Source organism: Suricata suricatta, chromosome 16 (genome assembly GCF_006229205.1).
Source record: "Suricata suricatta isolate VVHF042 chromosome 16, meerkat_22Aug2017_6uvM2_HiC, whole genome shotgun sequence".
NCBI lineage: Eukaryota > Metazoa > Chordata > Mammalia > Carnivora > Herpestidae > Suricata > Suricata suricatta.
Genome location: NC_043715.1, coordinates 16,215,956 through 16,230,987, shown reverse-complemented (window position 1 = coordinate 16,230,987; position 15,032 = coordinate 16,215,956). Strand labels below are relative to the sequence as shown.

At 54.2% G+C, this 15,032-nt stretch overlaps 2 protein-coding genes across 2 annotated transcripts; one reads left to right on the top strand and one right to left on the bottom strand.

Moving 5' to 3' along the window:
- Window positions 1-3,262: 3,262 nt before the first annotated feature.
- On the top strand, window positions 3,263-10,196 carry VPS4A (vacuolar protein sorting 4 homolog A). Its single transcript, XM_029924230.1, has 10 exons — window positions 3,263-3,476; window positions 3,565-3,712; window positions 4,981-5,042; window positions 5,159-5,278; window positions 5,761-5,917; window positions 6,450-6,598; window positions 6,947-7,028; window positions 7,250-7,469; window positions 8,466-8,606; window positions 9,329-10,196. Exons 1-10 carry the CDS (start codon window positions 3,263-3,265, stop codon window positions 9,428-9,430), a joined length of 1,395 nt encoding a protein of 464 aa, XP_029780090.1. The 3' UTR covers window positions 9,431-10,196.
- Window positions 10,197-13,365: 3,169 nt separating this feature from the next.
- On the bottom strand, window positions 13,366-15,031 carry PDF (peptide deformylase, mitochondrial; the record flags this gene model as incomplete). Its single annotated transcript, XM_029924229.1, has 2 exons — window positions 13,366-13,798; window positions 14,686-15,031. Coding segments are annotated over 2 exons (504 nt in total), but the record flags the coding sequence as incomplete, so codon positions are not given.
- Window position 15,032: the final 1 nt, after the last annotated feature.

Below are 15,032 nucleotides of genomic sequence, written 5' to 3'. Positions count from 1 at the left end.
GGCCGGGTTGGGCCGAGCCCCGAGGCCGCTGTGGGCAGCCGGCGGCGCCCAGGTACCGCGGCGGGGATCAGCCTCTCGCGGGCGCACCGGCGCCGCCCGGAAAGCTCGGCCCGCAGTCGGGCTGCTTGCCCTCCCTGAGGACGAGTCCCCGCTCCTTTCCCGGGGCCCCGATTTCCTCCCGTCGGTCGGTGACCCTTCATTCATTCCCTAGATCTTGCCCGGTGGTGCTGGGGAGGCGCCACCTGGATGCATGACTGACACCCACCCTCCAGGTGCCGCCCGTCCTGCTGCGCCGGCCAGCGGAAGCGTGCTCAGGCCCCCACCTGGGCTTCGGTCTTGTCTCTGCCCCTTACTGGCTTGTGACCTTGGGCCAGTTACTTGATCTTGGAATTTCTGGTGTCCTGTCAGCAAAATGGGGTGATACCCTCTAGTGTTGTTGTGACAGTGGCTCTGGATTGAGTAATTCAGGTAAAGCGTTCTTGGCGCCCTTGTCTGCCACATAGTAAGTGCTCAGTAAGTCATGACAGATCAAGCCTGTGAGGGAGGTAGGCGAGACTCTATGGGAGAAGGGGCTGGATCTGGACAGGATGGGGAGCATTCAGATACCTGAAGGTGGAGGAAAAGGTGGGAACAGGCATGGAAAAAATTGGGGTACTAGGCCAGGAATCAGCTAGAGTCCAAAGTCAGACCCCACCATCCACCAGCACAAGCTCTGATCTGTTACCGCTGGGGTTCGTAAACTTTGCCCAGGCGCTTTTTGTCTCTGAGTGTTTTTACATTAAACAAAACAAAACCAAAAACCTTAAGATCTAACTCACCACATAAGTCACACATTCAAAGCGTATCATTCAATGGCTTTTAGTATATTCAGAGTTGGGTGACCATCACCACACTTTAAACGTCTTCATCACCCCAGAAAGAAACTCCGCACCCTTTATTGTCACCCCCCAAATCCTGTACCTCTCCCAACCCTAGGCAACACTAATCTACTTTCTGTCCCTATGGATTTGTCTATTCTGGGCATTTTCTATAACTAGAATCATACAATATGTGGTCCTTTGTGACTGGCTTCTCTCACTTAACATAATGTTGTAGGTTTTTATATTTTTTAAATGCTGGGAAAAGATACCTCATGACACGTGAAAATCATGAAATTCAAATTTCAGTGTCTGTAAATAAAGTTTTATCGGAACACAGTCCTTCACTTACATATTTGTGGCTGCTTTGGGGCTACAAAGGCAGAGTTGAGTAGTCGCGAACAGAGATTTGTAGGGCCGGGAAAATCTAACATTTCCCTTCCCCTCCTTTACAGAAAGTTTCCCAGCTCCTGTTTTCACACATCTTCCTTACCCTTGTCTTCCTCATCCTCTGCCATCTGTGTTACTAGAGATTGGGCAGGCTGGCAGTTTTATCTATCGCCTCACCGTTGTGTTAGGCAAAACTCCTCCTCACATTGCACCAGCGGCCCCTTGCACTGTATGCAGATGCTGAAAAGACCGAATGTGCTCTTTTAGGTGCATTAATTAATAAAGTTTCTGGGGGGGGGGGCGGGGGGGGACAGAGCATACCTGGATTGTTTTTCTAAGCTCTGCCTTTCAAAACAACAGACCCAAACAAGAATTCATGTAGAGTGAAAAAGTCCAAGGAAACAGGCATATTGATTCTGGAGAAAAGAAGCCACCAAGGACAGGAGAACTCGTTTTATGTCTTATCTGAAGAGCCACTGGGAGGGGAGAGTAGACCAGAGAAGCTTGTGTTTAAAGGAATCATTCTAGGGGGCGCCTGGGAGGCTCAGTTTTGCGACCAGCTCTTGGTTTGGGCTCAGGTCTTGATCTCACGGTGTGTGAGTTTGAGCCCCGCATTGAGCTCTACACTAACAGTGTGGAGCCTGCTTGGGATTCTCTCCCCCACCCCTCCCCCTCCCTACCCTACCTGCTCTCTCCCTCTCAAAATAAATAAACTTAAAAAAAATGTTAAGCTCATCATTCCAGAAAGTTTTGGGCTCCTGTTCATTCTCTATTTTTTTAAGGAGTGGAGGTAGCTGAGCTTGAAAATAGTAGCCAACACCCCCTTCACCTTTCCTCATCTTTTCCACCTGCTGAGCTCAGTTTTCATCAATGTAGCCTGATCTACTGCAGCCTGTTAGTTTTGTAGAACTAGCTGCTCCCTTCGGAGACTTCTTACTTCCAGATGAGGAAGGGCTGCACAAAGCTGGGCCCTGCCCAGAGCTGGTCAGGAGGTTTATTGTTTGCCGTGGATGGAACTGTGTGTTTACAGCGGGATCTGCTGGCCGGGCGTCTAGTGCTGATCAGCCTGAGGAGGATACTTCTGGGAATAATTGCTGGGTTGGTGAAGCCATGGTTTCTTTTTTTTTTTTTTTTTTTAATTTTTAAAATTTATTTTTGAGAGACAGAGACAGTGCAAGCAGGAGAGGGTCAGAGAGAGAGGGAGACACAGAATCTGAAGCAGGCTCCAGGCTCTGAGCTAGCTGTCAGCACAGAACCCGATGCAGGGCTCGAACCCACGAATGCGAGATCTGACCTGAGCCGAAGTCGGACGCTTAACCGACTGAGCCGCCCAGGCGCCCCCAAGCCATGGTTTCTGGACCTGGATATGTCAGTGTGGGGCAGCTGCCTGCCAGATCCAGCGTGTTTCAGGGTCTGTCCAGAGCACAGGCCTACAGGGTTTGTGAGATTCACAGAGACACTTTCAAGAGTTCTTACAAGACTCCAGAGGACCATTCTTAGCAGCACATACCTGCCTCTGGGCTAAGCAAGCACTTTTCTCACAAGCGACTGCTACACTGACCCCTGTGCCCAGGCGTCCCTTCCCTAAGTAGCAAATTTCGAAAAACCATCTTCTCTTTTCACCCTAGAAAAGCAAGTTGGGTCAGTAGAAGGAAGTAGAGCTCCCTTTCGTCTGTCTCCTAAGACTCAGGGCTGGCTCTTCTCTGGCTTTCGAGGTCACATGTGGTTTCTGGCCTTCGTGCTGAGCAGCACAGCAGTGAGTTGGTTCTGGTGTTTCCCCTGTTCCAGGCCCTGGGTCCAGGTCCATTTTTCTTTCCCTTGAGACATGGAAGAGAAAGTGGATTCTCCCTTTGAGCCCTACCCTGAGATATGTGATCAGGTTTCCACTTGCTGAAATCCAGAGTGAAACTGAGAAGGAGGTTGCTTTTAACTGTATGAGCATATTGTGAGGAGGGCTGTCTTTTAGAGCTTCCTGTTGAGGCCTTTCTGGTTGGCGTTGGACATAGAGGCCGACAATGGTGTGCGGCCCACAGATCCATAGGATTCCTGCTGCCTGGGACCCCAAGGGCTTTTTGGGTCTCTTGGGAAGCACTGAGGTATTTGCTTTGCCTTTCCAGAAAGCCATTGACCTGGTCACGAAAGCCACGGAAGAGGATAAAGCCAAGAATTACGAGGAGGCACTGCGGCTCTACCAGCATGCCGTGGAGTATTTCCTGCACGCTATCAAATGTGAGTCCCGGCGGAGCCCTCCCTGCTGCAGAGCCCCTGCGAGAGCAGAGAGCAGAGCAGGTACCCCTCTCTGATTGCCCTTTTGCAGATGAGGCACACAGCGACAAGGCCAAGGAGAGCATTCGAGCCAAGTGCATGCAGTACCTAGACCGGGCGGAGAAGCTGAAGGATTATTTACGAAACAAAGAGAAGCATGGCAAGAAGCCAGTCAAAGAAAATCAGAGTGAGAGCAAGGGGTGAGTGTGGAGGAGGGGAGGACCTGGCCGGACGCCCCGTGAGCACGTGCCGCCCCGACTGGTGACGAGGCCCCTCGCTGCCCCCGGCAGGACCCTCGCAGAGGACTTCCGTGGGCGGCGCCCCAGCCCTGAGGGAGACGGGGAGGTCACTGGCTTGGATTCTGCAGTCAGACTCTCAGGGTATATCCTGGCTCTGCCACTTTCTAGCCACATGAACGTGGACAAGTGCCATGGCTACAGGCTCCTCATCTCTAGAAGGAGGTTAGCGGGCCTCTCCGCCCAGTGCTGCTCTGAGGAGCAGATGAGAGGATGTGGGGAAGGCCCCGAGGGTAGAGCTCTGCATGCAGGCAGGATGACAAAGTGTCTGCCGCTCTTATGATCACAGCTCGCGTCTTCATCTGACCAGTGAGGCAGCACGCTCAGGTGTGAGAGATGGTCTAGGTCACCGAGCCGGCGCTTGATGGAGTCTGGACCCACACCTGGGGCTTCTGTTTCCAATTCCAAAGCCAGTGCTCGCCCTGCAGCCTCTCTCCTCACGTCTGTGGTTTACCCACCACAGAGATTCTAGGTAGCTGAGCATCAAGGCCAGGGGGTACTGGAGGCAACGGAGAGGTTGCCAGGCAGGAGCATCATGCAGCGGGAGACGGGTGGGTGGTGTGTCAGCTGCCACACCAGCTGAGAGCCGCATCCCTGCAGGGTGGGCTTGCCCAGGGCAGGGAGCACACTCTGGGAAAGGAGGAGGGGGGCCAAGGGGTGGGGCATCCTAGGGAGGCGGGAAGAGCTTTGAGAATGGTCAACCACTTGTCCCGTTGGGGGACCTTCCCTGGGATGAGACCAGCGACTGTGTTCCCTTCCCAGGTGCCCCCCTTTAGACTTAAACTTTACCTCTTCTCCGAGTCACAGCCATTGCTGTCTGGCTGTAAGTCTGTGCAAAGGGCCAGGGACAGCTCCTGTTGCCTGCGCAGCAGCTCCGGATGTGCAGCCAAAGCACACGGCCCTCACCGGCCTTCTAGAGAGGGTGCACATCTCTGTTCTTGCTCCCTTAACGAAGAAACAAGGATGGGTGATGGGAGTGTTTCCTGGAGGACGTGGAGGGAGTGTCGAGAACAGGTGGCCCCAATGTCCTTGAGGGACCTGCTTGTGGGTCTTTCCTGTTGAGCAGGACAGTCTCTACCACTGGGCCAGCAGCCAGAGCCCGACCTCGCTCTCAGTGCCTCTTTGCCACCCGCCTGTCGCTTTAGCATGTCCTCTTCTGCCTCCTTTCCCAGCAGCGATAGTGACAGTGAAGGGGATAATCCCGAGAAGAAGAAACTGCAAGAACAACTGATGGGTAAGAGGCCCGAGGCCCTGCAGGGATGGGAGGGGGCGCGGTGGGGGCCCCCAGAGGGTCGGCTCTCAGGCGCCTTAGTCAGGCGCCCGGTCCAAGGCTCCGCTTGCCTCTTGTAGGTGCCGTCGTGATGGAAAAGCCCAACATCCGGTGGAGTGATGTGGCCGGGCTGGAGGGCGCCAAGGAGGCCCTCAAAGAAGCTGTCATTTTGCCAATTAAATTCCCACATTTGTTCACAGGTAAGAGTTGAGCTACTTTAGGCCCAGATAGTGAAAGCTTTCAAGGAAGCCAGCTCAGGGCTGCCACTCTCAAGGTGTCCAGGAGCAGGTGGCCACTTGGCTCTCTTGGCCATCAGCGGGCGGGGGCCCGACCTTCCCACGGGCTCTGAGTTGGGAGAGGCTCCAGGACCTGCTCCTCGCCATCATCTGGCTCCTTCTCTCTGGTGACAGAAACACCTTTGCGACTAGGACTTTGACTTGACCACCCCAGTGAGCAATCAGGGTCAGGAACCAGTGCCAGCCAGTGTCATGCTGCAGGGTCTTGGGGGTCATGAGCCAGGGCTAGGAACAAGTTCTCGGCGGGTAGTTCAGTTCCCTTTATTCCTTCACTTCTCAAATCACTTGTCTTGTAGAACTTTCCTCTCTGACTGAAGTCCCCCCTTTTTCTCTCTTCCTTTTCCCCAGTCGGGAGGAAGCCCACCTTAGTTTATCCTTTCTCACAGGCAAGCGTACGCCTTGGCGAGGGATACTGCTCTTCGGCCCCCCTGGCACAGGCAAATCCTACCTGGCCAAAGCGGTGGCGACAGAGGCCAACAACTCCACCTTCTTCTCCGTGTCCTCCTCGGACTTGATGTCCAAGTGGTTGGGGGAGAGTGAGAAGTAAGTCTGCTGCCAGGCCCCGGTGCCCCGCCCTCACGTCACCTCCCAAAGGAGCCGCTGCTGGGTGTCAGAGAGAAATAGCCAGAAGAGGGGGTTCCTGCTAGCTTGCTGGGTGGGACACTGTCCTAACAAAGAGTGCTGACATTGATGGGAACTTGGGGGAGAGGCGGCGTCTGGAAGGGAAGGGAAAGGCCTTGCAGTCTCTGGGTGTCAGGTGGGTGCCCCCTGTTGGGGACTTCATGTCGTTCAGTTATTTCCCACACCGACTCCCATTTTGCAGAGGATCACACTGAGGTTGAGTGGAGGAGAAGTGACTTGTCCTAAATCCAGAGCTAATGAGTGAGGCTGTTGCCAAGGCAGACTGTTCCGCTGGTACCGTGCTGCCAGTGGGTTTGTGATGACTTTTCCTGAAATCCAAGCATGACTGGAGTTTTGCCCCGCCTGTGGGAAGGGCCAGAGAAGCAGTGACTGGACCCCTGGCCGGGCCTGTGTGTGGGTGTCCTGATCCCAGCCCCGCTTGTCACCTTCACAGGCTAGTCAAGAACCTGTTTGAGCTGGCCAGGCAGCACAAGCCTTCCATCATCTTCATCGATGAGGTGGATTCCCTCTGTGGGTCCCGCAATGAAAATGAGAGCGAGGCTGCCCGAAGGATCAAAACGGAGTTCTTGGTGCAGATGCAGGGTGCGTGCCGGTGCTGGGTGCCCTCCCTGGCTCTTGGTTCCCCTAGGGCCAGCCCCGGGCTTTGTGATTTAGCTGCGGCTGGATTTGCTTGTCCTCAGGGTGGAGAGAAAATGTCCCAGGAGCGGTTCTCAGCTCTGTCTCCCTAGGCCTTCCACGAGATCACCACGGCCTCCGCTGCCGCCCTCTGCTCTTTCCGGGCCAGGCAGGGTTCTGGGCTCTCGGCCCCACAGAGCTGCTGGGGGCCCTGCTGGCAGTGGCACAGGGATGGCCCCACATCAGGTGCTTCCCAGACTCTACCTGGTTACGCGGGTGTTCTGGGTCAGCATCTGTTTTTCCCTTTCTCCACAGGGGTGGGGAATAACAATGACGGGACCCTGGTCCTCGGTGCCACAAACATCCCGTGGGTGTTGGATTCAGCCATTAGAAGGAGGTGAGCCTTCCCCAGTAGGAGCCATGGGCTTTCTCCAGCCGTGGTCAGCCTGCCGCTGGCAGCCGTGGTTGCAGCCAGGCCCCTCTCCCTGGAGGCTTCTTCACACCTGCACGGCAAGCGGGGTCCTCGGTGAGGCCAGCTTCGGGGGACCCCAGCGCCCCTCGCCATTAAGACTGTTGTGCCGTCTGCTCTCAAGTCCTGCCCTGTGCTTGGCTCTCTAGGTTTGAAAAGCGGATTTACATCCCGCTGCCCGAGGAGGCTGCCCGTGCCCAGATGTTCCGGTTGCATCTGGGGAGCACCCCCCACAACCTCACGGATGCCAACATCCACGAGCTGGCCCGGAAGACGGAAGGCTACTCGGGTGCTGACATCAGCATCATAGTGCGGGACTCCCTCATGCAGCCTGTTCGAAAAGTGCAGTCAGCAACGCACTTCAAAAAGGTGAGTGGGCCAGCAGGGGGTCGCTTAGGGAGTGTCACGGGAACGGGGACATCTGCCTTCTCGCCCAGCTCCTTGGCTGCTCAGGTGATAGACACATCTTTGGTCTCCTGGAGAATCCAGGGCAGGTACAAAATGAGCCCTCTGGCTCCAGGGGCTGCGGCTGCCCCTGCTCTGTCCTTCGCTATAGTTTTTCTGGCTCGAGTGTGACCACCTCAGACTGTGAAGCCAGAGAACATGGCAGCCACCTCCGCCACCTCCTGCTGGGCCGCCATGCGTAGGGATCCACTCAGGGTCTGAACGGCGGTGGCACCGAATCACGCTGGAAGGAGAATCGCCTTTCACACAGCACATCTCTGCCCAGCGTCTGCCAGGCGACCTACTCTGCCCCTAGTGCTGTTCTCGGAGCCGGGGAGACATTTGTGAGCAGAGCAGACAAAATCTCTGCCCTGTGGAGCCTCCTCTCTAGTTGGGGAGAAATGTGTTTCCCTGAGGGTGAGGAGGGGAAGGACAGAGCAGGGGAGGGTCTGGTGTCCCTGAAGTTTGGAGCAGGTTGTACTCTTAAAGGGTACGTCACCCCAGGTGACATTTGAGTCGACAGCTGAAGAAAGGGAATTAGCCTTAAGGTTGTTCGGCGGGATGTTGCCAGTAAGGCAGACTGGTTGGAAAGACATTTCTTATGTCACTGCGTTTGTGGTGGGTTGTGAGAGTAGATGAGGAGGAAGAGGAGATAAGGCACTTTGGACCCCACACTGAGGTTCTGGAGAACAGGGCCTGCATGAGCAGGCTGGTCACAAACCTCTGAAATCCTCCTTCGAGCTTGACTACCAACCCGAGTTTTGAAGAAGGCATTGCCTTCTCAGACCAATGACCTCGAAACCCTGGCCTGCATTCACTCCCTGTCACTCCCTTCTCTTCACCACTCAGAATCTGAGGCATCCTGTCCCTTCCCTGAGCACCAGGGGCAACCCCTCCGGCCAAACTCCTCTTTGATTGCAGGTCTGTGGCCCTTCCCGCACCAACCCTAGCGTTATGATCGATGACCTCCTGACCCCATGTTCACCAGGGGACCCAGAGGCCATGGAGATGACTTGGATGGATGTCCCTGGTGACAAACTCTTAGAGCCTGTGGTTTGCATGGTAAGTGGCTGGCTGCCTGGGCCAGGGACTGCACAGAGCCCAGAAAACTGGGGCCTTGGGTCTGAAAATAAGCTTCTCCCCTTTTCTGTCCTGGCCTGTTGTGCCTCCTCCGAAACAGAGAACGGCCAGTGGGGCTCTGGGTAGCTGGAGCTCCTGCCATTAGACTTACTGGGGGCCCAGGATGAGACCGTAGTGTGAGCATTTTACTTTCTTCAGCAAGAAAAAAGGCCACCTGGTGTGACTGTCATTCCGTGGGTTTGGCTTGTTTTGTGCCCAGAAGGAGACAGTGTCTTTCAGCAGTTTGCTTTGATGCCGTTGCAAAGGCAGCCTCAGGGGACTAGCCTGGCCCTTTACTCATCCTGGTCTTGCTGATGGTCTTGCCTGTTACGTGTGGCAGGTGTCCTGCCAGTGTGGCCGGTGTGGTGTGGGGTCAGAAAGAACTTCTCACAGGAGTTAAGAGACGAGGGGAGCTTGGATTCTCTCAGATGACGAGCGGGCCTGTTTGGAAACCGCATGAGCCGCCGCCTCCGGAGGGAAGAGCTGTCCCATCGTAGGAGACGCTCAGGCCGAAGCCGGGCAGCCATGGGGGGCTCTGCGTTTGGGGCTGGGAGTGACCGTGAAGGCAGGCTTCTTCCTGCCCCGGACCACATCGGTCTGTGACACAGGGAGGCCCAGGACCTGGAGCCTGGCTCCTCCTCAGCTTCATGCCCTTGTCTTTGCAGTCGGACATGCTCCGGTCTCTGGCCACCACTCGGCCCACCGTGAATGCGGAGGACCTCCTAAAAGTGAAGAAATTCTCAGAGGACTTTGGACAGGAGAGTTAAAAATTTCTTCACTCGGTGAGGGTGAAGGTGGGAGGAATTGATGGGGGTAAAAATTCCACGGCACCCCATGTCAGCAGCCAGGCAGGGCTCCGGGGCTCATCCTGACGTCACTCCGGCGTCCCCGCTGCTGTCTGGCCACCCGCTGGGGAGCGGGAAGGAAGGGCCTCCAGGGCCGCAGAGACACGGAAGCACATTCGGCACTGGGTGGAACACTGGTTCTTCCTACTGACTCCTCCTCCTCTTCTGGATGCTCATCAACTCCTTGTCCTGCCCCTCCAGGTTTTTTTTTTTTAACCTTTCTTTGTTCCCCTAAATTAATGCTGCTTGGATTTTTGTCTTGTTTATAAATAAAGTGAAAATCTCCCAGAAGCGTCAGGGAGTAGGAGCAGCCCACACTGTGTGGTTGGTACAGACCTTCAGAGGGGTTCGCCAGCTCCCTCCACCCATTCCTTCTGACCTAAGTTTTACTCCTTGTGAATACGGTGGCTAATGCCCCGGTCGCCAGCCCAGCCCTGCCTGTGAAGGCTGAGAGTAAAGCCAAGCCATTCCCAACCTCCTCTGTCAGCACCCCGGGCCCTGTGTCCTCCCTGCAGGAGGAGAGGGCGGTTTCTGTGAGCACAACGCTGTGTAGATCAGAATGAGTGAGGGCAGTTGGGTGGGTTTCACTGCTGCCTTTTCTTCCCTCTGAATGTGAGAGTGCTGAGCCCAGCCACTGCCCCTGGCGCCCTGCCCTGGAAATGGGCTAATAAATCCTTTTCCCTCTTGAGCCACCTGAGTGATCTTATCTTTGATTCATGTCTGGGGCTCCTTGAAGGCCACGCTTGCTTCCAATAGAAAGACCCTCTGGTTTTCTCTCCCGCGCTCTTCTCTTCAGCAGAGGAGAGCATTGCTGTCAGTCCCCCCGGTCAGGTTGGCCAGAACTCTTTTCTCGCCAGGGCCTTGCACATGTGGGACCGGGACAGTTCTCCCTGCGACCCTGGGGGGCCTGGGGCAGCTGTGTGCGCTTGGATCTGCTGCCAGCATCGGAAAAGCAAGAGAGTTGGTGTACAGTTTCGCAGTTCTGGCTTCTGGGAGATCGGGAATGCCGGGCCTGCGTCCCCGCGAGGCAGCCTGTCAGCAGCCACCCTGTCTGGGAGCAGAACGTGCTCTCCAGCGCAGCTGTCCCCACGGGCTGCTGCTCTCCTTTGTGTTGCCTGCCCAGGCCCTGTGGCCGTTGGATTTGTGACTCCTGATCGCGAGACACCCAAGGTCCGGAGCAGGCAGCCCTAGAAACGCCGTCTGATGAGGAAGCTGTCGCACGTTGACCACATGAATACCGGCACACAGAAGGCCTGGCATCGCGTTGTTCCGGCCCTCCTCCCCCTTCAGAAGCTGGTATTCTTGTTCTAGATCTTAGTAAAACCCGAACTGTCCAGAACGGATTATGTGGTCCACTCGTAGATCACGTTAGCCTTGCCCCTGTGGTGTTCTGTGATTGGTTGGAATGGCTGCTGAATTGAGCCAACTTTTGATGAGTTTCTTGAAGGCTTGGGCCCAAGAGCTCCTCCCCCGTGCGGGTGCGTTAGCCCTGCCTCAATAACCCGCTGCAGCAGCAGGTTGGACCTCCTGTGACACTTATGCAGCCCCTGTAGGTGTCATCGTTGTCGCTCAGGAGTTCCCATAGCCCTGGGTAAGTTAATATGCCCTCAGCCACCAGTTACTGTTTGTAAGTGCTGGAGTCGAAGCCAGCACAGACACTGCCTCCACTTGTGCGGTTTCCTGTTAGCTGCTTGTGTTTTCTTATTCTGCCTCCAGTCACCTTGACTTGAATCAGGCATTTCTCACTTTATTATTTTATTTTTTCTTCCTTTCTACTGCTTAAACACCTTGACAAGTCACAGGGGTTAACAGAAACCGGGGCTGCTGTGGCTCATCACAGCTGTCACAGATGCCATGCCTCTCCATTCCTCTCTCCGCCACCAGTGATGGGATGGAGGGTGATGAATGTCCTATTCACATTTGGGTCTGAACTAATAGCCTGATGCGGTGGCTTCACCATCTGTGTTAAACACGGCTAATATGGGCAGAGGAATTTCCTCCCCTAAACGCTAACCCTGAAATTCCCTCTTCCCTACTTGGGAATTCTATCCTAAACCTTCTGTCTACTTTGGCTTTCACTTTGGTAGTTTACTTCTAAAATCTTCTGCCTGAGGTGGGAGAGATTTCAGTAGAAATGCAGATTTGTTGCCTTTGGTCTACAGTATGGAGTTGAACAAATCCTTCCTCCTAAGTGGATTTGGTTACAATAGTGACCTCAAGTTGTCCACAATATCGTAGTTTCAGGCTTTCTCTAAGGTCTACTCTAAGCAACCATATGCTCTTGGGCCCCCAGGTCAGGAAGCTGCAGGCAGATGTCAGGGCCCTACATTACAAAGGCGTCAATAAGGACTGTCAACCTCAGAGCACTGTAAGGTGTAAGGAAGCATTGGAATATTCTGATGCCACCCTGCAGGAGCTTCTGAACATTGCCCAAGGGAATGGAGGCTCACTGAACTAGGATCTTCATAAGGATCCATATTTTTAGTACGAATGAAGAGTCTTCTATAGACATCCCCAGGGGCTGAGTATCTAACCTTGGGGCCCTGCTGGCTCCTGTTCCCTTCCAAAGTGTAATGCACAGAGAGCTGGGTCCCTTTTGTTTGGCCTCATAGTATGGCCCCCACAATGCCTGTTTAGAGACAGGCAGGAGAGTGGGGCTTCCCTAGCTAACTGATATTTATTTTTTTGATACAGGGAGAGACAGAGCATGAGAGGGGGAGGGGCAGAGAGAGGAGACACAGACTCGGAAACAGGCTCCAGGCTCTGAGCTGTCAGCACAGAGCCCGACGCGGGGCTCGAACCCACGAACATGAGATCTGACCTGAGCCGAAGTCAGAGGCTTAACTGACTGAGCCACCCAGGCACCCCTATTTTTTTTTAATAGTTTATTGTCAAATTGGCTTCCATATGCTAACTGCTGTTTAAAACGTTGTTTTCCGGGGCACCTGGGTGGCTCAGTGGGTTCAGCGTTGACTCTTGGTTTTCAGCTCAGATCATGATCTCAAGCACCACGTTAGGCTCTGTACTGACAGTGTGGAGCCTGCTTGGGTTTCTCTCTCTTCCTTTCTCTGCCTCTTCTCCCTCCCCTCTCCAGCCCAGCTCATGCTCTCTCTCAAAATAAATAAACATTAAATAAATAAAACACTTTTTTTTCCTAAATAACTGACTGGACTTACTACATGGGTGCTTAGATTTTGAGGGCTCTGTTTGGGAAGGGTACCTGCATTGCAAAACAACATAAAAATGAGGCAAGACCAGTATCTAGAGAAATAAGTTCCTTCACCTCTTGACAAAGCTCTTATAGTATTTTAAAGCTAATCATTGGTCAGTGTGAGGCTAATTTATTTTTTCAAAATAAGTGTGACCAGGAAGCTCAAGTTTTGCTTTCTGAATGTGACAGGAAGAGGTTCGTTGCTTCCTCTCAACTATCACCCCTCCCCTAGCCGTGCTCCATGATCTCCACCCAAAGAATGAGCCAAGTACCAGCTGCCCGAGAGATCTCAGCAGGAAAATCATCCCCAAATCTGTTAAAGGTAGAAGGCAGAAGGCGGAGACCAAAACTGTGTGAATCTGGTAAAATGTGTGGGTACTCATTTATGTTAATATTGTCATTAAACACTTCTATGAATTGTGGCCATTCTGTTGTTTGACCTACACATGGAAGCTGGTGTCCAAGACAAAGAAGGACTCTGCAGGGAGACACACAAGCCCTTTGTAGAAAGAAATCTGTGAAGATGGTCAACCACAGCCTTAACCTGCATTTTTAAACACAGCTTCAGGTATTTTGGGACTATGTTGTTATCAAACTTAGGCTTGGGTTAGATTATACAGGTCTATGAAAGCATGTCTACTAAGAGTGGTGATTCATTTGCCCCCTTTATTACCATACGAAATCATCAGGAAACGTCCATTCTTTGGGGGGAGTTCATTTTCTTCTCAAGCTGAAGGCAATATTTTGTCCATGGCTGATTTCAGGGCAAACATTTTTAACATATTTCTCCAGCTTGGTTTGGCAATCCATGGTGTTCTGTCAGAGCCAGGCCAATGTCAAGTTGATGTCAAGCAAGCCATTCCCAGCTCACAGCCCAGGTGTCTGTGTTTTGGTTTCCAGAATCCTGATGCAGCAGGAAAACTAATCATTCACCTCCATCCAGTGGATGTTTGTAAATGTCTTGCTGTCCATTTTGTCGATGAACAGGCAGCCTTGCAAGTGGTCCATCTCGTGCTGGATGATACGGGCTGCCCACCCGCCCGCCTGCCACACCACCTGCTCCCCTCTGGGGTCCAGACCTGCAAAGTAATTGACAGCCTGGTAAGGATATGCTGAACTGCATCGTTTTTAACTTCCTTCCTCTTCCCTGTCCTTGGCTGTTCCTATTCACAAGACGCGACATGAGAAGGGAATGCAGACAGCAACCCCTATCCTTCCCAGAAAAGATGCCTTAACTTTGCCCATTACCAAGTATTCAGTGTGCTCTAACGCCGACAGGTTGCTGGGCTCACTATCGGCTGAAATGAGAGATGATCTTCATTAGGTGCTTCCTTTCTGAACATTCCTCTCATTTCTGAAATACTGCTGTTTGATTTCAACTCCTAAAAGCCTTTCAACTTGGTACGTTATAAAATATAGGGATACTCTTTACTTTCTGACCTGGACCAAGTGGCTTGCTCGAAAGGAACAATCCTTTTAATCCCTGCAATGAATTCCATTTCACAAAACCTCCTGCACTACGGCAGACCGGGAATGGCAGGCATATCACCCTGGACTGGGCAAAGCTGGGTCCCACTAGTCCCACTCCACCATGACAGAGGCAACTGGGGCAAAAGTCTGTGTATGGGACACCGAGCGAGCGCACAGGGCAGAGGACCTGGTGTGAGGTACCATCGGAACTAAGCCACGTTCCCAGCCCCAGTTCATGCCCTCAGCGAACTGGCTCGCTGTCCCAGGAACCTCCTTCCCTATCCCAATCGGTCAGGCTTGAATCACACCTACTCCCCCGGCCGGCTCTTAGTTCCCGACGGAAGGCGGCACTGAGCCTGCGCTTCACAAGTCTGCAGTTTACCTGGAGCTCTGAGAAAGCTGTTTCGTGGCACCCGCGGTCGCCGCCTCCGTGGGCGGGAAGGAGCGACGCAACTGTTTACCCAACCGCCCTGCAGCCACTGCCCATGCCCCGCACCTGAGATCTGCACGGCCTGGAAGCGGGGCACACAGGCTAGGAAGCCGGCGACGCTCTCGCAGCCCTCAGGGAAGGTGACCAGGCGGCTGTCCAGCACCCGCAGGCTGGGGTTCACGAACACGCGCAGGGGGAAGGGCTCCATCTGGCGGGCCTCGCGCAGGCGCGGCGCGCAGGCGCGGAAGAGCGCCTCGGGGAACTCTAGGGCCAACACCTGCAGCGGCACCCCGAGCTGCGGAGCGCTCAGGCCCACGCAGCGCCGGCGCCGCATCACCTGCACCAGCCGCTGCACCAGCCGCTGCAGCTCGGGCCCCGCCAGCTGCGCGGGCTCCACCGGGGCCGCCACGGTC